Source organism: Charadrius vociferus, unplaced genomic scaffold, assembly GCF_000708025.1.
Source record: "Charadrius vociferus isolate BGI_N301 unplaced genomic scaffold, ASM70802v2 scaffold760, whole genome shotgun sequence".
Taxonomy (NCBI): Eukaryota; Metazoa; Chordata; class Aves; order Charadriiformes; family Charadriidae; genus Charadrius; species Charadrius vociferus.
The window spans coordinates 768,353-794,062 of NW_009647322.1; the positions used below are offsets into that span (position 1 = coordinate 768,353).

The window sequence follows — 25,710 nt, forward strand, 5'->3', positions numbered from 1 at the left end:
GCTAGGGAACAAGCTCAGCTGACGAGCACAAAAAAATTCAAAAGTACTGCAGCCTGCCAGGGGCAAAACCGAGGACTCTTTCCTTGCCTGAATGTGTAGCCTTTCTTCCATATTTCTACACTGTTTTTATCCACCATACCTTCCCCCAAACACCGCCCCCCCTTCCTCCTTGCAAGTGTGCCACAGGCTGAGGAAAACAATTCTTCCCAAAAATCAATCGCACAGTCAAATCGAAAGCTATAGGAACAGTCAGCTTAAAAAACAAGAGGTGCAAACCTTGCCAAAAAAAAGATTTGCAAAATGTTCTGCCTTAAACATTCAAAATATGTCCTTGGTTAGAGGGGGGAGGGGGGAAAAAGCAAAGCCAAAGTTCAGACTTGGGGATTAATGTACCTTGTGTAGCTGGCCCGAGGGTTTTTCGGAAACAACACCCTTCCAACATCCTCTGGGGCCCTTCCACTTGCGGATGTTTGGCAGCGTCGGCTGGTTCAGCTCCGTACAGAACTAGAGAGAGAGGAAAGGGGGGGGGGACACAACAAAACAAAACAAAACAACAAACCATGATCAGCTTTGTAGTGTTTAAAAAAGACCTGCGAAATAAAGCATATAGCAAGGCATTGGTAAGACACAGCGCGGGGCGCAGGCTGTGCTCTCTGCCCTCCCTGAAGGCTCACAAAGGAGGTGGTCCGGGCCACATCCCAGCCTGACTCACCCCCGACTGGGCATTACTAGGAGATAAATAGGAATTAAAGTAACTCAGTGCATGTGCTATGACTAGAACATTTCTCCCTCAGGACTGAGGCTGTCAGCACAACACGAGAGGAAGGGTGTAGGCCAAGCTCAATAGCTGCTGTTTTGGGGGTTAAGACTCCTCTGACTTTATCCCAGGGAGACTGCGGCCCCCCGGCAGCTCTGAGATGAGCTAAGGACCTTTCTCCTCATCCCATTTTGGGCTCAGCGTGAGCGGAGAGACGAGTGACAAGTACCTTGATGGCAAAGAAGCTGAGCATTTAGGCTAAGGAACCCCAAACAAATTATCACACCCAAGGCCACGCTGCAGGACAGATGATCGATTGGAAGGAGATCCTTAATACTGTAGGGGGTGTTTCAACATCTGCTTTTCAATGGGAAAGTAATAAATTGCAACCATAAAACACGTACCAGAGGCAAACCCTATAACTGCTGCAGGAGTTCTGTCTAAAGTTTCTGGCCTTTCCAGAAATGTTGTTAAAAGAACGTCTGTCACATCTCCACCCAGCATTTTGCACCTGCGCGTACATCATAGATGCTATAATAGCACTGTATACCGCTACATGGTATATTAAGACAGATGCTTGAAACTCCCTGTCCACAAAAGGATCAGCTGCACACTTGCACACAGATCCAGCAGATCCTTCTGATGCTCCCCAGAGGCATTGCTCTTCCTGGCCACAGCCACAGCACTCTGGTAACTTTGTGTGTCCAAGCACACATAGCGGCTGCTTTCCAGGGGAAGGGGCTCAGGAAAAACGCATCGCTGCGAAAGAGCAACCCAGACTTTCACTGCGCATCACTTCGTTATCTCTGCCACAGGAGAAACTGCATTGAAACGCAGAGGTTTTTCCCAGTGAAAGAGTATCCTCAGACAAAATCTTGTATCCAGAGCGCCCCTCCAAGTCAAGCAGCAATTTAACCAAGAAGGATTTTCAAGGCAAATAATAACCTCCTGTACACAGTGACTCTTTGCAGTGGGACACACCAAACACAGTTCAAAGAGCTACAGTGATAAACCACACAGATATAAGTGTTTCCTACATGGATATCACCAAAATGATGGGACAGCTATTCTCATGATTTTTTTATCTTTTGTTTCAAAAATAAAAATCAAACCCTGCTCTTTCACTAACTGCCTCGTCTGCAAGTTCAGCATCCTGGAGGCTGAAGCTGTAAGCCTTGGCTTCTCAGATACACGCAACCCAGCAACCTTTTTTTGCCTCGGAAGGCTGAAAGTCATTTTGGTTGCACACCCAAAGCAAAAATACTTGGCACACCTTTTAAAGCAGTTTTCTGAAATGCAGAGATTGGCTGGGGCTTCTTATCCAAGATGCCGCATTAACATACCGTGTTATTCTCTGTGATATACCTTCAGGCAGCGCTAGGGCTGGGCTGACTTATTAAACGAGGAGGCACGCAGGGTGATTGCATGGCCTGGGAACAGAGCTCTGCTCTCAACTGACTGCCAGGTGCTACCCTAATAAACACAATAAATCACAGCAGCAAGAATTATTCATTCCTGATGTCATTCTGATGACTTTCAACAGCATGAATTTGGTGAGCGAGTTTTCTAACATTTAAAAAAATCAGCAGAAAAAAAAATATGTTGAAATTAGGAGTTCAACTGTAACTTGACAAAAGAGTTAACTTATCTCTGGGTTGCAGCTGCCTAGGAAGTCCAGCCAGCACAAAGGGTACGACAGGGCTGAATAAATCCTAAAGAAACCATCACTTTATTAAAAAGAGCATCTGCAGTCAACGAGTTTGAATATTTTGTTTCCTCCAAATCGATTTTTTTTTTTTTTTTTCAGGCCTTGATTTAACTTTGCTCAAACAAAAAGATGACAAATAAGATTACACGGTTTGTTGAGAAAAAAGCCATCAGCCTGTTCTGGGTACAGTTGCAGCAACAGAGCACTTGGCCTACAGCAGCTGACTTTAATCTGTGCCCATTTTCCAGGGCTTACAGGCTCACAAATTTTGAAGCTGTGACAGAATACTTGCTTAGGTCACGTTTTTTTGCTGCAGTGAGAGGAGCATTTCTCAAAGCATGTTGCTCTGCCCACAAAACCCAATGTCAAACAACATTACACTTTCCCTCATACAGTAAAAATATACAGACAAGGTCCTAGCCCACATTGGGAATGAAAAAAATGCCTTTCCTCCTTTGCAAAACAAAGTTAGAGCTATGCCAATCCCTTTGAGGAGCAGTTCCTCAAGTGGTAAAGAAAAAATCAAAATTAAAATCTCAGTCAATCAGAACAATGGGGTTTTTTACAAAAAAAAAAAAAAAAAAGAAAAAGTTCTAGTTTTGTTTTTCTCTGGAGCCTTTCAGGCTGCAAGTTTCCTGAAATTCAATCGGCTTCTTCATTGAATCCTACACATACCGAGTCAAAACTCAGCCACAGACCATAATACCACCAGCACCAAGGCTTATTAACAAGGGCGTCCCGTGTTACACCTACGCCGCCACGGTCTCTCTTGCGGCTGGGTGCCGGTTTTCGTGGGATAGGCAGTGCTGCTGGGGAGCAGGAACGTGGCAGCACCAAGCTCCAGGCATGCTCTAGGCAAAAGCAGCCTCTGCTCTTGAGAGGTCAACCCTCTCGTGCCAGGTACCTGCCCATCGCCCCCACCTGGCATGCATGGCGCCAACAAGGGCCACCACCCCAGGACAAGCCCCATTGCCTTTCCTCATCAGCAACACGTCATTTTCCCAAGAAGGGAGGATCCAAAGATGTAATTGCTCTTTGTCCACCCTGATAAGGAGCCAGTGCCTGTTGCTTCCAGCCCCTCCAGAAGCAGAGACGGGTGCAGGAATGAGCGTATCACTGACACTGGAAAGGAGGGCAGTTGGAAGAAGCTGGGGAAATGCACATTTGAGGAGGGACTGGACAGAGGAAGGCAAGGGGTCTTGGACTAATTTGGGAGCAGGAAGAAGAACATATGCTGGGCTGGCCTCCCCAAGACACTCCAAGTACTGCCAGCAAGAGCATCTGATGAGGGTATGAAGCTAAATCTCTTCCAGTGCAGTACGTCTGCACGCTAGATGAGCTGCCAGCTTGCACCCTGCCGTAGCTCACAAGCAGATCTCACCACCTCTTGTTCAGGATGCCCTGGCTAATCTTTGTTTTCTTTTGGGGTGCTATTTGTGCAGCCAGTCCCAAACCAGGCACAGCAGGGTCATCTTTTCCAGATGACAACACCACCCCGTGCTGAACGTCTTTGCCTGTCAAGTGTTACTGCTGTAACATGAGCACTGGGGACCACACTTGAGCCAGAGACCTCCTGGTGAAGGTGAAGAAGCATCTCTTGCTCGAAAAGAGGGTGCCCTACTCCTAAACCCTGAGGAAACGAAACGTGACCCAGGAAAACAATGACTTAGGGCTGAATAAATTACACATTTCTTATTAGCCAGTGACTCCTCTTTGGAGGACACTTTCATTTCAGACCTGGAGTCAGAGCAGAGGCTGTAAGGAGGGCGAGGAGAGAAGGAACAGTGAGGAGGAGCTTCCACGGTGAGCCTGTTGTTATGGCACTGTATGTCCCAGTAATCATTGCCTGAACTTTAGAAAGGCACTCAAAGCAATTAACTGTCTGCTTTGGTTAATTACCACAGAAGCTTTCAGGCCAAAAGGGCACTGCAGTAAAGGTAAACAACAACTTACTTCACCAAAGCAAAGGTTCCCCTTAACCAAGAGAAGAGAGGAGAGCTAGGGAATAAATACTCCATTTCTAAATGTCACATACACACGGTTTCTTAACAGGCAGAGAAGCTTATGAAACTTCTATCAATTCTTTATCATTTCAGCTATGTTGAGGTGTCAAAGATTTGACACCGTCATGGTGAAAGAGACTTGGTGTTCAAGTGTGGGAGCTGGCAGTAGTTGAAAAGGAGACCCTGACCAGCAAAAAAAGATGTTAAACTATATTATTAGGTCAAAATTCACCACCTTTTTTCAAATTGTAGATCCTGGATAGGTCTTGAAGTAGAAATCCGTATCCATGCATGAAAAGTTTAAGTCTTCTGCTAATGGGCTCACTTTCCTGTTACTTTTGAGGGACCTCTTAGTAGTATTTAATTGACCGCAGGAATGTGCAGGTCATGGGCTGAAAAACAGGGAGTTAAGGACTGTTCTGTGCTACAGAGCATCTTCCAGTGGTGGACTTGGTGCTTCAGGAAAGGGTAAACAGAAGAGCTCTGTGATATACCTTGTAAATTGTGCAGTGGCACTTGAGGAGAAGCCCCCCAACCCTCTCCCATAAAACTCCCATCCCGAAACACGATCTAATATATTTCTGATAGAAGATATGAGAAAATTGACAGTGGCTTCATGAGACCATCTGGCACTGCTCTTTTTTAATCCACCCTTTAATATATATATGTGTGCCTTCCCTTCTCCATCACTGGGTATTGTAAACATCAAAAATCACGTTCCTGGAATTAAATGCATATTATCCTTTTTTATTTATTCATCCCAGTGGAATGTACTTTTATTTCCAATTGAAAAAGCAGACTCGAATACCTGTAATCCTAATCCAATCTACCACGTAGAGGACACAGCTACAGTCGGTGCATCCTAATGAAGCCTGACCTAGAAAGCTGGGAGCAGAAAAATTACAAATATTTCTGAGAACTTGAAATCAACACCTTTGGGTTTAGGTAAAGCATCCTGGTTTAACACCGACGCTCCAGAAGAAGAAGAGTGGTCTATTAGATCACGTTTGCGAGGAGGAAGAGGCAGAGTTAGAGGATGGAGAGACTTGTGGGTGTTGTATCTTGCTGAACTGGCTACTGAGGTAGGGGTAAGGAAAGGTCAAAGGCTTCAGGACTGTTGTCCTGGTGCAGCCACATGTGGCAGGGCAAGGCAAGTCAAGAGGGGATGCAAGACGCAGCAGGGCCGGGATGCTCAGTGCACTTCTGCAGCCCAACACCACCACATCCACCTCCCACAGGCAGGAGCAACTACGGAAGGGGACACAGAGGAGCATCAGGCTTTTCAGTTACATCTGCATTCTCCTATAACCAAATGTAACAGCAGGGAAGGAAAAGGGGAAGTGACTCAATGATGGATCCCATTTCCCACTGACCACCGTGTCATCTCAGGCCTTCATTGCTTGTTTGCCTTTCCCTCAAGCGTATCCTTTTCCCTTTTACAGAAGTAGCCAAAAAATGCACACACAAGAAATAGATGGACCTGCTGGCATAGGGGATGCACTCACAAACTCTGTTCACAGGAACCATATAAATAACACGAGGGAAAATCATGGTGGCCCTGTGTTAAGATACAACATTTTTCACATGCCCGTTCAACTAGTCCCTTCTAGGAAGACTTCATGAAAGATTGCATAATATTTATTGCCTGTGTTGTTCAAGTACTGATATTACATAAAGGCAAATAAAACTTGGAAGGTGGATGGGGGTCTGATAGACAGATAATGAGGAGTGTTTTCAAAGGAGAACAACCCCCCCCCGGGAATCTGTTTCAGTCTCAGCCTTATCTGTACATTTGTGTTGGAAAAAGTTCTCTACTTCTCCCTCTTCTACCTTAATTGTATATAATTCTACAAAGCAGTCAGAGCTGAAGAAATAATAAAAAGTTTAGGAGAAAATTTCTAGGATTAAAAAAAAAAAAAAGATAAGGAACCAATCTATGGAAAGAGCAGCAGCCACAGAATTACTCCTGGAAAGCTTATCTGCCTCTTCTGCCACGCTAGCGTGTCCTGTTTGTACCGAGTCATTGAGAGCTGGGGCAATACCTTCCCATCCTTTATGTACTTGTTTATTGTTCCTAGAGCTAAATCAAAACATTCAGATCGACAAGAGGGTAAATCCTTGCCGTCCTCCACATTCTTCACACACACTATCTAACACATCCTTCAAAGAGCTCTATTAACTCGTTGCGAGCAGCGAAATCAAGGCAGAGCCCTTCAGCAGAGCCAAATCCTCAAACAGTGTCTTTCTTCAGAAATAATACAGCACCTATAGGCACAGTCATCACCTCAGCCTTTACACGCTATGGATATACAAAGCTCATTTGTTGTGATAACATGCATACATACTGGGGTCCCAAGTCCTAGTCCATCTGAAGGCACCTACGGCTTTTTCATCAACTCAGGCACGACTCATTTTTTTCCTGGAAAATGTGCTGCTTCTGCTTCTTAAAGAGCATCCCCGTAATTCAGACAGAGACCCACAGAGAAAGGATTTCCTTCCTCTGAGGATCAGATTCTCATTCAGCTCCGAAATGAGTGCTCCACGCACCACGTTACGGACCGGAGAGCAAACCTTTACCGCACTGCAGCCTTGCTGCCTGGCGACCCCAATTCCCAGCTTTGCTGCAAAGCCCACTTCTAAGCTTAATACTTAAAAAAAGAAAACTCTGAGACTGAGCTCCTGAGAGGAGATAGGATGAGGAAGGCTCATTTTTCAAGCCCAACTATACATAGGCTAGAAGCTAAGTTGTCCACGACCGCTCTGCCTGCTTCAGATGGGGGTAATTCTGGGTCTGCAGAGAAGCATCGCTCTGCTTACCTGAGGACCGTGAAAGCAAAGCATCAGAGGACTCCGCCATTTAGGCACCCCTGGGGTTAGGCAGCAGCTCCATGATGCTCGGCAGGATTGGAAGGTTCTTCAAACCGGGGGCATCGTTTCCTGCGTCAGGTATCTGAGCCCCTTCACGAGCTTGGCCCTGCTTTGAACCAGCCCGTGGACGTGAATCCAGCTGGACACGCGCCTCTCTCCTGCCGCCGCTGTGTTACTCACCCATTGTGCTTCATGAATGTGCGGGAAGCAATTATGCCGATAAGCCTAACATTATCTCAATTATGAAAAATGTGTAATGATTTGTTTCCATATACGAACCTGTTTGAATCAAATCATTTATTATTTTTTTTTAATCAGGATCAGTTGGGGAGTGGTGGGAGTGTAAGTTTGTACTCCCAAGTTATTTGCTTTCCTTTTTGAGTACTTATTTTGGAAAATTTAGCAGTGAGTTTCTACACTGCTCTCCCAGATGAATTACAGCTCACCACAGTCACTCAACTGCTTAATTCTTTGTAATATCTAAGAGGAAATTACTTTCTTTAGTTTTGAATATGTGATTAAAAAACCAGATTGTAGCCCATAAAATCAGTTCTCTGCTCCCCTTTAATCATAGTGTTCCCGAGACAACAATGCAGATCATTCACTGGCATGTTCTCCTACCTTCATCCTAAACAAAAGTGATTATTTATATAAACAATGTCTTTTTATAGATCTTCAAAAGGAAGACACGGAAACCTTTGGTGCAGAGCAGCAAAACAACAACAACTGAAAGAGGCAATGCAATAACTCCCCTAACACTTTTTAAATGCTGGGGCCACTATTGAAGAATTACAGGATGCTCAACTACATACCGTCAAGATGGGATACGTAACATCTTTCAGCCAGTTTGCTATTTAAAGGGAAGTTGTCTTCACTGATGCTTAGTGGAAGCTTAGTGGAAATCTATGCTGCCCTTTCTCTATGGAAGAGAGCGCCTATATTTGCCAGCCTCCATGTTGGAGAAGTTTTGTGGGTGCTTAATTTCTTGTTTCCATTCACAAGATGAGCTGTTTCCTTGTACTTCATGGGACAGACTCATTTTGCAGAAGACATTTCCTGACTACTTCTTTTTGTCCCCTTAAGGCCTTTTTTTTTATTTTTAAACATAATACAGGAATTAAGTCTCAAGAGGTTGTCTAGTACGGTCACAAATCTTTGCAATTTATTCTTGAAGCCTTTTCAAGAGAGTGTTTTATTCTGCATAAGTAAGCAGTATAATCATTAACAGCAATAATGGCATGCTAAGAGAACTGATGTGATACAAAGAAGAATAAAAAGAAGCCCTTATGACTATGAGGCTATCTTTTTCATCAAGCTGCTTCTATAAGCGATGAGTGGTTGAGTTCAAACACTTGTGCTACATTGTCATAAAACAGTCTGCTCAACTGGTTAGCTGTGCTAAAATCAGAGCCGCCCCACGACTGAATTATTCACTTATTACTACGTTGTCTGCTGTAAATCCTCAGGTGCTTCTCCAAGTTTTTTTCCCCAACTCATTATTTCCAAAGGAAGAAGACAAGTTGGATTTTGCTGCATCCTCTGCCACCAGAAATAAACCTCTCTGGGAACAGAGGTACATGCTTAGGGAAGGTATCATTGAGATTATTAGAACAATGTGTCGTCAGATATTTTAGAAATACCACTCTCAGTGTATTACTACAGCTAATGCTTCAAGCAGCGACTGACACGGAGGGATCCAAGTCTTGCACAAAGTGAGCTACTGCACATTTACCCACAGTACACGTACCTCATTTTGACTCATTACAGCCCCCGCTCTGCACAGCCATGGACTGGGCAGCAGGTACAGGAGACCGAAGATGCGTACTCATTTGGACTAGATATAAGGCACCAGGCAACCAGGAGTTAGTGGCTTCCTGGGAACCCCTCTTTTTTTCTTTTTTTTTTTTTTCTTTTTTTCTTTTTTTCTTTTCGTTTAATCCCTGGGCTGATTCTTTTCTCATGAAGCACGAAACCCAGGAATCAATTTCTGCGGTGTGATGTAAAACCATACAACTGTAAAACCGTACAACCTTACTCACGCAGTAATCATTGGGACTACGTGAGGTCAAAATCAGTTTATCAGAACCTAGCCCCTAATACGGAAAGCGAATAGAAAAATCATCCTATGGAACAGGAGACCCCAAAGTGATAATTGTTTCTTGTTCACCAATTTCAAAACAAACAAACCAACCAGGCAGTGAGCTGTATTGATTTGCCAGGATCTGAATCTCCTTACTTGCACATTGCCTTCAGCCAGAGGAGGAGAAAACAGTTTTCTAATACAAAAGAAGAACAAACAAACCCGAAAAGGAACAGGGAAATCATAGTTTTGAATGTTATTAATCAAGGAAAGCTGCTTAAGCACTTAAGATAACTAGGTCTTCTTTCCCATGATAAAAATCTACTCATTTCCAGAGGTCTTAGCAGGTGAGTTGAGGTTTTTTGTGGGTTTTGGTTTTGTTTTTTTTTAAATTGTGCACTTCTGGCATATACATGGCGGTAAAGATAGATGGGACCGTGCTGATGTGCAATATGAGAAGAATAAGAGCAGTGTGTTAAGGAAACCACTGTGGCACAAGGAAAAAGGCACAGCCCTCTTTATTACAAGGTCACAGCTTGGCCACCTCTACAGAGCCTTGCATCAAAAATAGTTATTCACCGGGCGTTTTGCTTCCATCCATTTCTTTCCTACTGTTAGTATTAATGTTCTCCCCAACTGATTTACATCTCTGCTTAGAGCAAGCATTCTTTCCCGCAGTATGAACGTAAAAACAAGGAAGAGAAAAATATATAATATGACTCACAACCATTGCCAGACTCAAATATTTATTCTTCCTTCAGGCATTGATTATGCCACCGTACAGAACACTGTACCACCTCCTGTAAAGTTATTTAAATATGTCTCTTATTCTACTCCATTACTTTTTTTTTTGGACACTTATTATTAGGAGGATCTCTCCCAGGCTGCTAGCATTAGGACATGTCATCTCACCTATTTTTAAAAAAATCTCATACGTGTCTACATTATTTTTCACACCTCTAGCCCTTAATTTAAACAGTCCAATTTGACACTGATTCCTCCTAGAAATAGCACATTCTTTATTTATAGGTTTGCATGAGTTTTCTGTCTATACCCACTAGCATGCCCTCCACAGAGTCTACAGGACTGCTCTCCAACCCTGACCAAAATTCTGCTCTAACAGATGAAATGGACTCTGGCTCCCCATAGACAGCATATGCATTTCTTAATCCACATAAACTGCCAAAAAACTATTTGGACTGACATTAAAACACTCTTGCTGCTGTGTCAATCTATTAAAAAGGAAGAAAACCCCCACCCTTCCCCAAAGCTGTTGACTATTCAGAACTGGTCCTGTTCCATGAACTTGCTTTGCCTTCTGCCATTTTCTAGAAGAAAGCCAGGAAAAAAAGGACTGACTAAGGACCCCTATTACTTCTACCACCCATAAACAAAACTTAAACACATGCCAGCATTTGTACACACATATTTTCTGTTCCTCCTTGTTCTGGAACTGTAGAGAATTATTTTACTAATGGATAAGTTTGGCTTCTGTCCAGGGATAGGACTAGATGCCTGACAAAAGAATGCCAAGCTAGTATAACAAGCAGTCTCCATACCACCACTTCTTAGAGAGGCACAGTCATGGTCTAGGGAAGAAGAGTGCAACTCCTAAAGGACAACATTTTAAGAGCAACCTGTGCTCTCCATGGCACCCAGTGATGTGTATTGCATGGCTTCTAGTGTTTTGTTTAATTGAAGTCCGCTCCTCATCAGAAAGGAAATGGGCAATGCAACTAAAGGAAAAAAAAAATCCAACCAGCATCAAAGATGCCAGACATACTTGTAGATGAGAGCCTGCGCTTCCAACACTGCTGACCACTTGACAATAGTTTGCAGTAGAGGGGTCTGGAAAGACAAAGTAGTCATCGGTTCCCTGCGGAGAGCCACTGAAATCATCATGGAGCTGGCCAGAGCTATAAGGTCTACTGATACATCTCCTTAAAATTCTAGCCATCTAGATCCCTCCTAGAAGACAGAAAGGGGAAAAGAAGTGAAAGGCCAGAGGCAAACACTGTATAGCTGCAGGGTTCCTAAGTCAATTCAGTGAATGGGATAATCCCGAAGAAACCTCACATATTGTAAGAAATGGTGTCAACATGGTGTCTGGTTCCACTCAGCCAAAAATGGTTCCTTCACAGTAACAGCTATACTTTCCTTCACCCTGAGATTTCTTGACCCCAGGGAGTGAAGTCTGAAAAAAAAAAAAAAAGACTTTGCACCCCTGAGTATTACCTGCACTCAGATAAACAAGACAAGGGAAAAAGATAAGGGGAAATATAGGAAGGGTGTGGGAAAGCAAAAGGGTAAGCAATAGGGAATAAGGGGAGAAAAAGAATTAAAGAATTAAAATAAACTCAGTTGGATGATTCTACTCTAAGTGGTCAATCATTGACTCCATGGTGGCTTTGAAAGAACAGGGCAGGAGAACTTACTTCAGCTGATGAATTATGCAGAAATCTGTCCCAAGGCTGAATTAGGCAGAAGGTACAGCGAGAGGCTTGATTCCACCTCTCCTCTGGGAATGGGGAACGGAAAAATGAGGCAGCAACGGGGCTGGAACAGATTGATCAAATGTGCCGAGTGAGTCAGTGGCCAAGTCTATGTCTCCTTTTCCTGCTCTCTGAAAGCGAGACTGCTGTTTCCTTATCTGACTCTAGAGGACATCCAAATGTACTTAAGTTTCAAAGAGGTCAACCTCTTTCTGGAAAGGACAGTTCTAAGAACAGGCAGTAAATATAACTCATTTACAGCAACTAATTCATTCATTGCCAATTACCTTATAATCTTTTTTAATCGATAGCTCCGAAGCAAAGCAAGATTGCAAGACAGGGCTCACGCTGTACAGGACAACTATGGCTTTTAAAAATATGTGCACAAAGACTCAATCCTGAAATAACTGCATTTCTGGGGTACATACCGAAACAATTCACACCCCAGAGGAAGGACGGTCTTGGCATTAGAAGAGTGCCTGGGACTCAGGAGACTGAGGTCCACTTCCCGACTCTGTTTGGAGTCGGTTATCTTAGGTGACTCTGACAAAATCATGTGATTTCCTTTTAACTCCAGCACGCCTCCATAAATCCAGGATAACCAGAACTCTTCCCTACCTCTCTGGGACCGCTGTGCGATTGCACTCTCCAAAACACCAAACAGCAGCAACAGTGTGGGATATTTCGGCTGCACGAGCAACAGACATATTCCCGGTGGTGCATCCTCAGTACCTGCAGAGCTCAGAAAGCAATGGTAGACCCTCGCCCTGCAGGAGCAGGTGTCACCAGCCCTTCCCTGCTCTTCCTTCAGGAGACATTGATGGTAGCTCCCATGCCAGTGCACGGGAATAACATATACACACACACAAATATATGCAGGGAATAACATTTGCCTGCAAGGGCGGCATTGAGTGCATGACCAGCCACTTGGTGCTCGTGGAATAAATGGTGATGGGCCAGATAAACAGCCTCGGGTGACCAGCTGCTCCATGTCACAGAATCACAGAATGGGCAGGGTTGGAAGGGACCTCTGGAGATCACCTAGTCCAACCCCCCTGCCAGAGCAGGGTCACCTACAGCAGGTTGCACAGGACAGCATCCAGGCGGGTTTTGAATGTCTCCAGAGCGGGAGACTCCACAACCTCTCTGGGCAGCCTGTGACAGTGCTCTGCCACCCTCAAAATAAAGAAGTTCCTCCTCGTGTTTAGATGGAACTTCCTATATTCAAGTTGGTGCCTGTTACCTCTTGTCCTATCACTGGGCACCACTGAAAAAAGACTGTTCCCATCTCCCTGGCACCCTCCCTTTAAGTATTTATAAGCATTAATAAGATCCCCCTCAGTCTTCTTTTCTCCAGACTAAAAAGACCCAAGTCCCTAAGCCTTTCCTCATAAGAGAGACGTTCCAATCCCCTAATCATCTTCATAGCCCTTTGCTGGACCCTCTCCAGCAGTTCCCTGTCCTTCTTGAACTGGGGAGCCCAGAACTGGGCACAGATGTCAAGTCATATTATTATAGCTCACTTTCAACTGCTCTCAGCAAACGCACATGCAAACATACTTATATCCATGCAAGCAAGAAGCGATGTGCCGATGCCTACCCCTGCAAATGGAAAACAGCACCTCTTTGTTCACATACCAGCAAGCTCCTAGGGATAACCTTTCACAAATAAACAACCTGCTCTGCTCCGAGAGGGATTTTATAAAGAACAGAGATTACAATGGGTTTAATCACGATTAAACACTGATCTGGCTCAATCTACTCAAAAGCAGACAAAAGATAAATAAAAACGTCCAGCAGATGCATTTCATACTGGAAATTCTGGAACCTCAATTGACGTCATACTTTTTATGTTCAGATAATATCTGGAGGAAACAGAACACTGGATCAAGAAAACAAAAGCAAATTTCTAGTTAAAATTCTCCATGCTCTGTGTAGAAAGGAGAAGGCTACAGCAGGGAATGCACAGCGCAGCTCAGCATTTTCCAAACTCGTTTTTGACTGTAGCTGAAATTGCACTATTAGAGCGATGCAACTAGAAAGAAACAAGCCGTCCCTTTTGTGCTCATCTCCTGGGTCCCACCCTATAAAATTGGGCAACGTTAGTCATTGCATTTCCCCTCAGACAAAAGCTGCTTCTGATCGATGACAGGCAGGTTAATTTTCTTTTACTAAAATAATGCCACCTCCTCAGTGCCACCCCAGTTGCGGTGCATTGATTCCTCAGGCACAGTATGAAAGTTCTGCACGATGGGAAGAGGTTGCATCAAGCGAACATCTCTCAAATACAGACACTGGTCCTTCCCACAGGTGAGGAAACCCAGGAAACAAATTCCACACCACGGGAGACAACTCCACCCATCAGTACTGCTGAGGGAGGTGGAAAAAGTCAAAAAGTGAGCACAGATCCCAGGGACTGCTTCCTACAGTGCTAAGCTTCCCATTTTATTCAATAGGATAAAGATCTTCTCTTCAAGGAAAGAGAAATAACTCTTCAGGGCGGGGAGGGGGCAGAATCTATCTGGAGGAGAAGGCTGATCAGAGTTTTCTCATTCTATCATCCCAACTCTTCATCAGCAGAAATACCCAATGGATGACCATGTAACGCTTGGCCAGCAGACAGAAGGGATCCCTTCCTGTACTAAGACAGCTAGAAGCAACGTCGTTGCCTCTCCTGGTGCCTAGCTAATGTATGAACTCCACTTCCGAACGCCAGGTGAAAGACTTTCAATCCCTTTTGATTTGTGACCTCCAAAATTTCTCCAGTGATGGCGCAAATCCCCATACAGACAATGTAAGCCTGCTGACAATTACTTTGTTCTACTCACTTTCTTTTCACCGACCTCTTGGACGTAGCTCACAGTGAATAAATTTGCCATCAGACAATTGCACAGACAGACCTTGATAACGAAACCTACGTTACTTATCCTGATTTTTAAGCTGCAAATTATCAACTTCACAAACATCATCCCTGAACAAAATCACAATTCTCACCCCAACTCCTACCGTGCTTCAGCCCACCCTGCCTATCTCTCACGCCACTCTAGACAGATCATTTGCAACTTCACGCAGAACAAGCATCACTTTGCAGATGAACCCCACACTTTCACGAACTGCTGAATCAGGGTTACGCGATTTGCATTTCCCAGATGAGAAGCCAACAAACTGCTCTGCCTTTGGAGTCAAGTGGACAGTCCTTTCTCATCCCCAGTAACAGCAGGTGCGCTTGCCTATTAATACACAAATAGGAAACTAATGGGTTACTGTTGCTTGTTCCCAAAGCAGGCTTACCTTATAAAAAGCTGCCAGGGGGTTACTAAATATAGCGTTGTTCTACAGATAATTTAACTTTCCTCAATAACCTATCTCTGAAGGAGAAATGCGTTCAAGACCCTGTGTTAGCACCTGAAAGGCGGGGGGGGGGGGGGAACAACACTTGACAGGATGCAAAGAATGTTTTTATTTTTCTTACAATATGGATGACTGTTCCTGCACATCCTACTGGCATCAGGCACCAATGAGAACAATCCTTTTGGCACACTTGTTGCCCGCAGAAAAGGACTTAAACGCTAAAACAGCAACCAGTGTGAAACGTCACCTGGCTGGGCAGTTCAACCTGCTAATTACTTAAACAGTTTTATTTTTAAACTATAAAAACAGCATGTTCCTCAGGAGAATTATTTTTTCCCTTTCCCCAAATAAATACGATTAACACTTGCCAAGTAGAGTTCTTCAGCTGCAGTTAAGGACTTCCCAAAAATTAAACTGAGTAAAGCACTCAAAAAAAACCACGTTGGGGCAAGGGTGTCCCTTGGGGTCTCTCCCAGAGCTGCACTTCTGGAACCGGAAGAGACGCTTCACGCAGGACGCAGCGCCAACAAACCTGCATGCCTGAGATACTTCTTTCAAACGCCTGAGTGGCCTTGAACCCTTGCAGGGACGAGGCTGTCACGACCGCAAGCCCTCCCTTGGCATCTCACCCTCTGCGTTCGTTACCGCCCCCAGAAAACGGCAGCCGCACTTCTGAAGCAAAGGCACGCCAGCAACGCGATCCCGTGGCAGCCGGGGGCAATGCTCAGTGAGGAGGCAGGGAGAAGCAAACAGATCGATTTGGAGGTTCAAGGTAAGACAAAACGCAGGTAAGCACGCGCTGGGTTTTAAGCCACCCGTGAGACCGCTCGTGTGGACTATGTGCTGGAACGGGTCTGATGGGCTACGGCCAAACCAAACACAAACAAACCCGCCTCTCACCCAGAATTTCCTCCAGGTAAAGACTCTTGTCCTTCTTACGTGACCTGGTCTTGTTTCACTGAGATAAATTATCATTTTTACGTTCTTAATGACAGCAAGTGTGGTGCTGGGGTCCAGCTCCACAAGCAGCTCCCCGCTTCTGCAGCGCTTACGGGCGTCTGTGGTACCCCAGAGGAACAAACCAGCCGATGAACAGCATCCAAGGGTCAGAAAAGCTTGTCTCCAGCCAGGACGAGCTGTAGTCAAACTCAGCCGATCATCCCTTCTGTCTCGGCAACCCCAGGCATAAATGCAGTCACGTGTGGTAGATCTTTGGCTTAAAGCGTCGTTTTGGCCAAATTTGCCAAAACGTTAGGGTTTATGAAATTAAACAAATAGAGTCTTAGCATGACACAAAGCTTCTCACGGGGTGATAAACTGATTTTCAATGACCAAGGTGGCAAAAACATTTAAAGATGATAAAGTATCTAAGACAGTCAGAATGGCATTAAACCCTTTTTGCTGTAAGCAATCAGCAAATAACTGGTGCGCAGCCTTTGAAGCACAGCAGCGCTCCTCTACGCGAGGGCAAAGCTGTCTGCCACATACCCGCAGGGGGCTGCCATCTTCTCAACACCCCAACGGTTCAAGTAGGTTCTCCCAGCCTGCTCCGAAAACCTGCTGCTTCACGTGCCTCGCCTCCCAGACCGTTTCAAAAAGGTGACAGTAAACTGTGCTTTGCAGTGCCAGATAATTTTCTGATACTGTCTCAAGGCCCCGCTTCTCAAGAGACTCACTACACACACGCTTAACTTCACAGTGATTTGATTTAAAGGAGCTAGCCTGCAGCACGAGCGCTAGTGTGTGCCTGTAAGTCTTTTCGGGGGGGCCCTGCCGTTCACCAGCTTGCTTCTACTCACTCTGAGTTTCCATGCAAGTACCAAAAATACACAACACTTTCAAAGCTGGGCATTGAATATTAGAAATAATAAGGTGACAAAAGTTCAAAACCATCTGTGACAGACTAGAAAGCATCCTATAGGGAAAACTTTTAGGTTATAATGTCCATAGCTATCTTAAAGGAAACTTCTCTGCAAAAAAAACAGAAAAATCCATCTTGCAACGAACATTAAAATATTATAATTTAATAATATTCTGTAGTGCTTCAATATAGTGCAGATAAATAGTGATTTATGAATACAAAACTCAGCATGTGTTCTCAAAACCTGAGTCTGCAAGCAGGCAGAACAAGAGATTTCGTTCTAGACTACTTTTTTTCCTCTCCTGTATTTAAAAAATAACATCGGCATATTTCTTTGAACTTACATAATTCCACCCTGTTATTTTCCAGAGGGCGAAACTGGCCTTTTAAATTCTTTAAGCTTGGCATTGTATGAAAGCAGATATCAAATATTCAGAGAGCTCAATTTAGAAAGATCATTTTTCTGAGGCTGAGCCTTTCTGAAGAGCTTCCTGCAGAGCTCCAGACAATGCCTCAAACAGCCATTCCCACCAGCCTGAGGTCACTCGTCCCTGCCAAGCCGTGTTTTAGGAGGCGTTGGGCCAAAGGGAGGTGCAGGCCGGATAGAAAGGTGAGAAGTGTACAGGGTGTGAGGTGCCAGAGAAGCCCGACTGCTGCAAATGACAACAATTTGTGAATATTAACCTGTTTTGTACAATGAGTGGTTGAGAATCGTGTCTTCTCCGCGTGCAGAAAACTACAGTATCACCTGCCCAGTCCTCTGTTGCTGCCTTTTAACAAAACCCACCTCTTCGGGTAAAAATCTGAGTTCACCAAAACCAAAGGAGAGACGCCCCTCCTGAATTAACCAGGTTGTACATAGGACCTTTACGAAACGTATCTCCAGTCAGTGGCAGAGCACAACGCTGAAGCACCCACTGCTGCTGCATTTCATTTTACCCAGTATTTTCTAGAGAACCCAGCAGATGTAGCCATGGCCATCTGGGCTGCAGGACCTTCTCCTTCACACAGACAGGATGCGCTCGAGGCAGGAGAAGGTTTCCTCCTTCCTCCCTGAGCTTTGCCAGGTGACTCACAGGTACAGAGGAGCTGCTTGGGTCAGCACCAGCTCAACGCCTGCCATAAGGCAGCAGTTTTCCCAGCAGGACTCTGAATCCAGTTGTTTTCTTGGAATCCTACCACGTCTCTCATAGTTCCATGCTGGTCCCTTGGTCTCCCAGATGAAGGAAGTGGTGCAGAAAGTGAAGGGAACCCACCAGGCCCAGTGGGGGCACGAGGAGTCCAGTCCTACCCTCCAGGCCAGCAAAATCATAAACCAGTAAGAAATACAACATTTGGCTCTTCATGCAGAAGGAAATAATCTGTAGGGTACTGCTGTGTTCTCAACGCACTTGGCTGAAGAGCAACAAATTGTTTACAAACCCTCCAGCTTTTTGTGGCTACTGTTTTTGCTGTGGCTCTGCAGGTAGGATTTCATACTACTGCGGCACCAACACCTTGGCTAAGCCAACAGGAGGTCTTGGGCGCTGGACCAGGGGGATGCGCCCCCTGAACAGGACCACACTGCTTGGATGCTGGAAGCCATCAGCTCCATACAGCTCCTCCTCTCTGCCCCTCACACAGCCGAACACAGGCTGTTTGCAAACCCTGCCGTCCCTGGGACAGTTGATGGATGGCACATCCCTCAGCTCCCTGGAAGGCCTATCCCTGTGCAAGGCAGCCAGGAGAAGAGCTCGGGCTAACATGCACCATATACTCAGCTGGTGATGTTAGGGCTGATGTTGAGTAGCTGGCTGCTTTGATCCTTTCATCACCAAATTAAACTGCATTTCTTCCAAGGCACCTCCTGCCATTCTCCTCAGCTGGATGCTCAAAAGGGGCCTCTCAGATGCTCTTTCTGCTTCAGACATTCATCGTTTTCGGTTCAAATCAACCACTTATCCTAGCCGTTAGCAAGGAACTAATTTCAGGAAAGCTAATATGGGGCGAACTAGAGGCACTGCTTACCCCAAGCCCATTGTAAAATCAGAAAATATCAAAAGCATGCAGTCAGCTTAGACAAAACATCACCCCTCTGACTTCATGTGCTGTGTAGCTAGAGAGATTTCCTGGTTTATGCTCCATGATTTTCCATAAAGTTAGGAAGCCCAGCTAACACAGAGGGCTTTAAGAGTGCTGTCATAATACATGTATTATGACGGTTCTATTAGATATATTTTAAATACCTTTTCCAGCACTTCTCTATCGACCAGCTCCTGCACAGCCAAAAGCTTGATGCTGTAAGAAATAACAGAGAAAAAAAAGAATGAATCACTCCAGTGCAATCATTACAGAAACACAAGTAAGAGCAGAACTGAAGGTCTCTATATCTTCTCACTTCACAAAAAATGTCTTTAGAGGTACAGATACACAGAGTGCTCAGGATATAATAAACTAAAGCAAGAGAGAACCAGTGTTACTCTCTTTGCTTTGATTTAGCTGTCCCAAACAGATTTTCTGGTTTCTGACTTACAAGCGTATCAGAATTCACCTTACAGAGAAACTGCATTAATCGTTACATTTTTAATACCCTAAATTAATACTGAAGGATCTTCTGAATTATGAACACAGAGAAAGACTCTAAATATTTCTTTTGGTTTTAGTCATCTTTGTTCTTCAGTATCAACAGGTGTCTATGAGTCCTACAACAGTCACTCCCAGGGATTTAAAGTATTATATATGAGATACAGTAACTAAGACAATCCAGCTCAAGAAATTTGAGGGAGATATGAGGGAAATGTGCATAAGTGTTTGAAAGCAGGGTGGAGACATAATCAATAATTATCATTATTGTAATGCCACTTACTAACCAAAACCAAATTTCTTCACCTACTGAATCTTTTCTAAGTTTACCTCTAGGGGCAACATCATGCACACTGAATTTTGTTCAGTTCAATATGACTATGAGAATTACTTAAGCAGGATTTTGCTCTCTAAGACAGGTAAAATCACAGCCAAATCAAGATATATAAGAAAACCTTGTACAACACCTATACTTTCATAATTAGTTTAATGAGTGATTAGAAATTATCCATTCACCTTCAACTTCAGTTACTTGTACATTGTCCCCACATGGCGCAAAAGCCCAATCCCTTCCATGCTGAGGAATTTCAGAAGACCTTGTTGCATCCCCACCAAGCTGCAGGGTTCTCAGGACAGGTAGGAAACTGGAAAATGTTCACTGTAGGAACAGTGGTTTTCCATTTGTGGACACAAATGGTAAGGGACCAGCTGTATCAGCTGAGTGTTCACAAGTCCAGGAGGCTTAATGGGATTCATCCTGGACTTCTGAAGGAGATGGCAGATGTTATGGCAGGACCCCTCTCAATCATCTACCAAAGGTCTTGCGAGTCTGGGGAGGTCCCCACTGACTGGAAGCTAGCCAACCTTATTCCAATTTACAAGAAGGGCATGAGGGAAGACCCAGGGAACTACAGACCTGTTAGTCCAACCTCAGCTCCTAGAAAAACTATGGAGATGATTATACTATCAAAAGACATTTAAATATAATGCAATAATCAGGCACAGTCCACATGGATTCACAAAGGGGAAGTCCTGTTCAACCAATTTAATATCCTTCTATGTTAAGATCACCCACCCAGTGGATGAAGGTGGGTGGGATGTCACGGGAAGGCAGTGGATGTCATTTTTCTGGATTTTAGTAAGGCTTTTAATACTGTCCCTGACAGCACCCTTCTGGACAAGTTGTCCAACTGTGAGATAAGCAGGTACACGGTGCGCTGGGTGAAGAACTGGCTGGACAGCAGGGCTGAAAGGGTTGTAGTGAATGGGGCTACATCTGGCTGGCGCCCAGTCACCAGTGGTATTCCTCAGGGTTCAATTCTAGGCCCAGTCTGTTCAATATATTTATCAATGATTTGGATGTAGGAGTTAAATGCGCCATTGGTAGGTTTGCTGATGATACCAACCTGGGAGGTGCTCTTTACTTTCTTGAGGGACAAGAGGCCTTGCATCTAGATAGACCGGAACATCGGGCAATCATCAATGGTATGAAATTGAACAAGAACAAATGGCGGATTCTGCACCTGGGATGGAGTAACACCGGGCACAAGTCTGAATTGGGAGAGGAGTGGCTGGAGAGCAGCCCTGCAGAAAGGGGTCTGGGCGTGCTGATTGACAGTAAGCTCAACAGGAGTCAGCAGTGTGCCCTGGCAGCCAAGAGGGCAAACCGCATACTGGGGTGCATCAAACACAGCATCACCAGCCGGTCAGAAGAGGTGATTATCCCGCTGTATTCAGCATTGAGTTATTGTGCGCTGCTCTGGGCCCCACAATTTAAGAAGGATGTAAAGGTCCTTGAATGCATCCAGAGGAGGGCACTAAAGCTGGTGAAAGGGCTGGAAGGAATGTCATATGAGGAACTGCTAAGGACTTCTGGCTTGTCAAGTTTGGAGAGGAGGCTGAGGGGCGACGTCACTGCTTTCTACAGCTTCCTGAGGAGGGGAAGTGGAGAGGGAGGTGCTGATCTCCTTGCTGGTACCCAATGATAGACTTACCAGACTAGGTAAGTCTAATTACCGGATTAGGTTAAAAACGTGCAGAAGGCACCCTTCCCTGAAGGGGTAGAGAAGCACCATGGGCATGCTCTTCATCCCCGGGCACTCACCATCAACAGTCCACAGCAGCTGCCTTGGCCAGAAAGCACAAGGAATCAACAACGCAATCGCTTACCGAACTAGGCATCTACTTTAGGACAGCACAGTTACGATTCAGCCCACCTAAACTTTAGCTCTCTACAGCTTTGGTGCCTAAACCAAGCTGGTGTTTAGACAAGCTATATGGTCAATGAAAGGAGAGAAGAATCTCACCTCCACAGGGAAGCTCAGCCCACCTATCCTGGCATCATTCCTTACGTCCTCCCACAAGGGCAGAAGCTGCTGTCACACCATGTTGCCCCAAGTCAGGCTTGTAGAAAGCTGACAGTCTTTTTACCCATTAACTAGTCTGGTATTGCAACTCCAACTGCTCACTCTCCTTACCCAGCCTTAAAACCAGTCACTTAATATATTACCCTTGGACTCCAGAGGGTAATTTCCTTTACCCAGGGATACAAAAACATCTGGGTGGCAGTGGAAGAATCAAATGATGCATATAAATATTGCTTAAATGACTTTCACGACTCTGTAGACAGACACAGCAAAGAGCTGGTATAGTTAAAAGCTTATATTCAAGACTGCGAGTAGTTGACGTAGAAGTCTGCCAAAGGATATAATTTGCCACGTACTACAAGGAGTTTTATTAGCTTTTCAAAACCTCAGAGCAATGTTGCATAATTCTTGAACGTCCATGAACATCTTATACATTAATTATGTACGTCCATCCTGTAACAGCAGCTGGCAAAACACAGCTTTAGTCCTGTACTTCTACGGTGTTACAATGCTTTCCGCTACAAGTATTCACAGCCTAACGCCCTAAACACGAATGTGCTTTCACTTTAATGTACTTCTAGTTTTCAGATGTCTTCAAAGCATCATAAAAAGCCCATATGCAATGAATTACAAAATAGCCCCAGACCATATATTTCCAGTCTGTAGAAGCTATTAGCACCAAGATGGAGAGGGTGGAGATGGTTCGGAAAACAATGGGATAATCCAGAAAAAGAAAAAGGTATTCCACTAAAGCCCAACCACTACAGTAGCAGGGGGCACATGATTTTCTGTCAGCGTTTGGTAAACACACCAGGCTGCACACAAGCAGTCAGCTGAACTGGAAGGTACAGAGGGGAACTACAAAGCCAACACAAGGTATTTTTTAACATAATTTTCCTTGCAATTCAGCCAGCAAGCAAAATAAAAACGGGATGGGCACCGAGCAAAGAAGGCACCTCCATTTAAAAAACACTGCGGTGTTGCATCCAACACGGAATTTCAGAAGGAGCCTAGTTTGATGCATCTTGGAGAACAAAGTCCATTAACACAGTCAGGAGCAATGCAGCCACGATCAAGCCATGTCTCTGACTTCAGGCATCACCTTTTAGCTACGGATGCCTCGCCTCTGTTGCAGTGCACTTTGGAAAAACCCAGGATGGCTGAGGGGGAGGTAGTCTAACACGCATGTGGAGGCATCCAGGATGCTCACAGCCAGCTGGGCTGCTGCAAAGATTGCTTCAAGTCCGTGCGTAGGAAGTAAAATCTAACACCTTGCCATTCCCTTCTGCAAGCTGTACAACAATGTAGGTTTTGTTATGCAAATTACTTTTGTCTTTTTCCTGTTGAAGCCAGAGACTTTTTGATCACTTAATCATCAAAAGGTAGAATTTATTACTCAAGGCTGCTGATACTTCCACCAATTGACCGAGTTATTTCTAGAATGTTAATTGTGGACTATCTGACACTCAATAGCTGCAGAAGACAGAGGGTAGACTGCCCCAAATGCAAGCACTGTTTTCATTAGAGATCATCATCTTACTGTACAAACCTACCCTTCCTTCCCGCTTACCCTAGTAAAGCCCCACAAGAACTCCTTCAACCGGTATGCTTTTTTTTTTAAAACAAAGTATACTGAGTTACACAGAAGCCAGTAATAAAACAGGGAGCGGGAATCTTTTTAATTTTGTCTCATTATATTTACAGGGATGCTGTACTCTTGTTCAGAGGTGAAGAACCCATGCAAAATGTTCGCATCCCTCAGAGATACTGCACATGCAGGGTGAGAAGAAAACCCAAATTCAACGTTGTTACGTGATTTTCAACAACAGCGGTTTGACTCTTGGTGAGAAAAAGACTTTCCTCTACTGGTAATAAATTTACACAGATCAATGTTTGCCCAGTACTTTACTTTTTTCTCCTCAGGTGACAACAGGTATTTTTTCTGGGTCAACAGGAATCAACAAATGTAAATATCAGTCTTCATACAACCAGCTGTAAGGCGCTTCTGTCCCTGAAGCTCCACCACAGCTGCCCACTGGATTACAGTTCACTACCTGGAAAACTGCTCTTGATAGCCAGTTATTTACTGGTATTTCTTCCAGGATTTCCAAGCAACGTTTGTATGTGCTACTTTGTGCAACGTCAACTTGGAAATGCACCTTCTTTCAAGGCTGCTGCTTTGGGGGGTTTGATACTTTGAAGAAAAATAAAAACCTCAGGCTGTTTATTTAGGTACTGCATCAGCAAACATATAAACACTGAAAGCAGCTCCTAACTACGTATGCTGTTTGTAGCTTACGTGTTCACCAGGGATTTCCGAGCAGATGGGAATACAGCTCCTCAGTAACTGAGAGAGAGGAAAAGTTCGCTAATAAAGCAGAAACGCAAAGAGAGTTACCAAAAGCCAATGGTGAAGCCCTAGGTCTTGCTGTCTACAATACAACACTCATTTACTCTGTTTATACACCACGGTGTCATCTCTTTCATCCTCACCTGTGGTAAGTGAGCACTAACTCATAAAGAAAGTTGTAGAAAAAACATATTTTCTGAAGACACCTTTTGGTTACTGGAACACCTGCTCTAATCTACCAGCTTTAAATTATACTGGTAATAAATCTGTACTGCAACTAACTATATCGACTTGATGAAAATGGCCCCTGTTGTATCTGAAACCATATTAAGAATACTGACTCAATTACTTACATGATCTATTTAAACAAAGCTATTGAAATTAATATCCTGGCACACCAGGCACACTCAAGATACTTGAAAACATGCAGTGATGAGCATGAAGGACTCTCCTCCAGCAGTAAAAATATGCAAACATGATGTGCTGTCAAGGAAACACATGACTCCCTCTTTTTTTGGCCATGGGTGACGCACGGCATTCTCCTCTGAGGGAATTCCTTTTGGTTTCCAGAAGATGAGTCACGGTGCTGAGTGAACGCCTATAGCTACAGCACATTTCTACCCCTCAGGGTAGCGTTGCAATCCTTTCCTCAAAGTCTTCTTACTTAAAAACACATAGCATTGGGTTCCTCTCTCTAATCCCACGCACCCAGGAATAACTTAAGGCTTTTTAGCAACCTTTTGCAATACTGCAGACTTGCCGATCGGTCCCTTGCTGGCTGGTACTCTCCTATTCACAGTGAGCCATTATCACATTTTGTTTGCCTTGAGCTTCACTTCCCAGCTGGAGTTCACCTCGCATACAAAATCCCATCTGCTCTTCCAATAGGGGATGTCAGGGCCTTCCTAAGAACTACTGCAGGGTCATCTGCCTGCAAACCAGCAAACCTACGGCTCTGCAGCAAGGCAGATGGGATAGACAGAAACCACCACGCCAGGCAAATCCAAGATCCATCCATGCAGAATGCATCTGAGGGTCTTCACCTCAGGAAGAGAAGCTGCTCCCCTCAAAACCAGCCTGAAGGGTGCTCTAGGATAGGGGTAGAGAGGATTTAGGACTACAGCCAGTTTCTGGACCATCCTTGCACAGTACTGGACTTGCAGCCACTATGGACACATGTCAGTTGGCTGCCACTATCAAGGGAGGTCTCCAGAGCAGAGCCCTGCATCAACAAGCACAGTGACCTGCATCTGCCGAGCTGGCCCTTGAGTGGAACTGAGGTTCTCATTCACTGCAGAACCTGGTAATTTGG

General features: G+C 44.6%; 1 protein-coding gene across 1 annotated transcript in view; it reads right to left on the reverse strand.

Annotated features, from left to right (window-relative positions):
- Positions 1-25,710, reverse strand: part of EEPD1 (endonuclease/exonuclease/phosphatase family domain containing 1) — a 67,815-nt gene that overhangs the window by 11,112 nt on the left and 30,993 nt on the right. Inside the window, exons 2-3 of the mRNA XM_009880072.1 lie at positions 19,346-19,397; positions 394-504 (exon numbers count right to left, since the gene is read on the reverse strand). Of these exons, the coding sequence (XP_009878374.1) occupies positions 394-504; positions 19,346-19,397 (163 nt within the window). The remainder of the gene's footprint in view (positions 1-393; positions 505-19,345; positions 19,398-25,710) is intronic.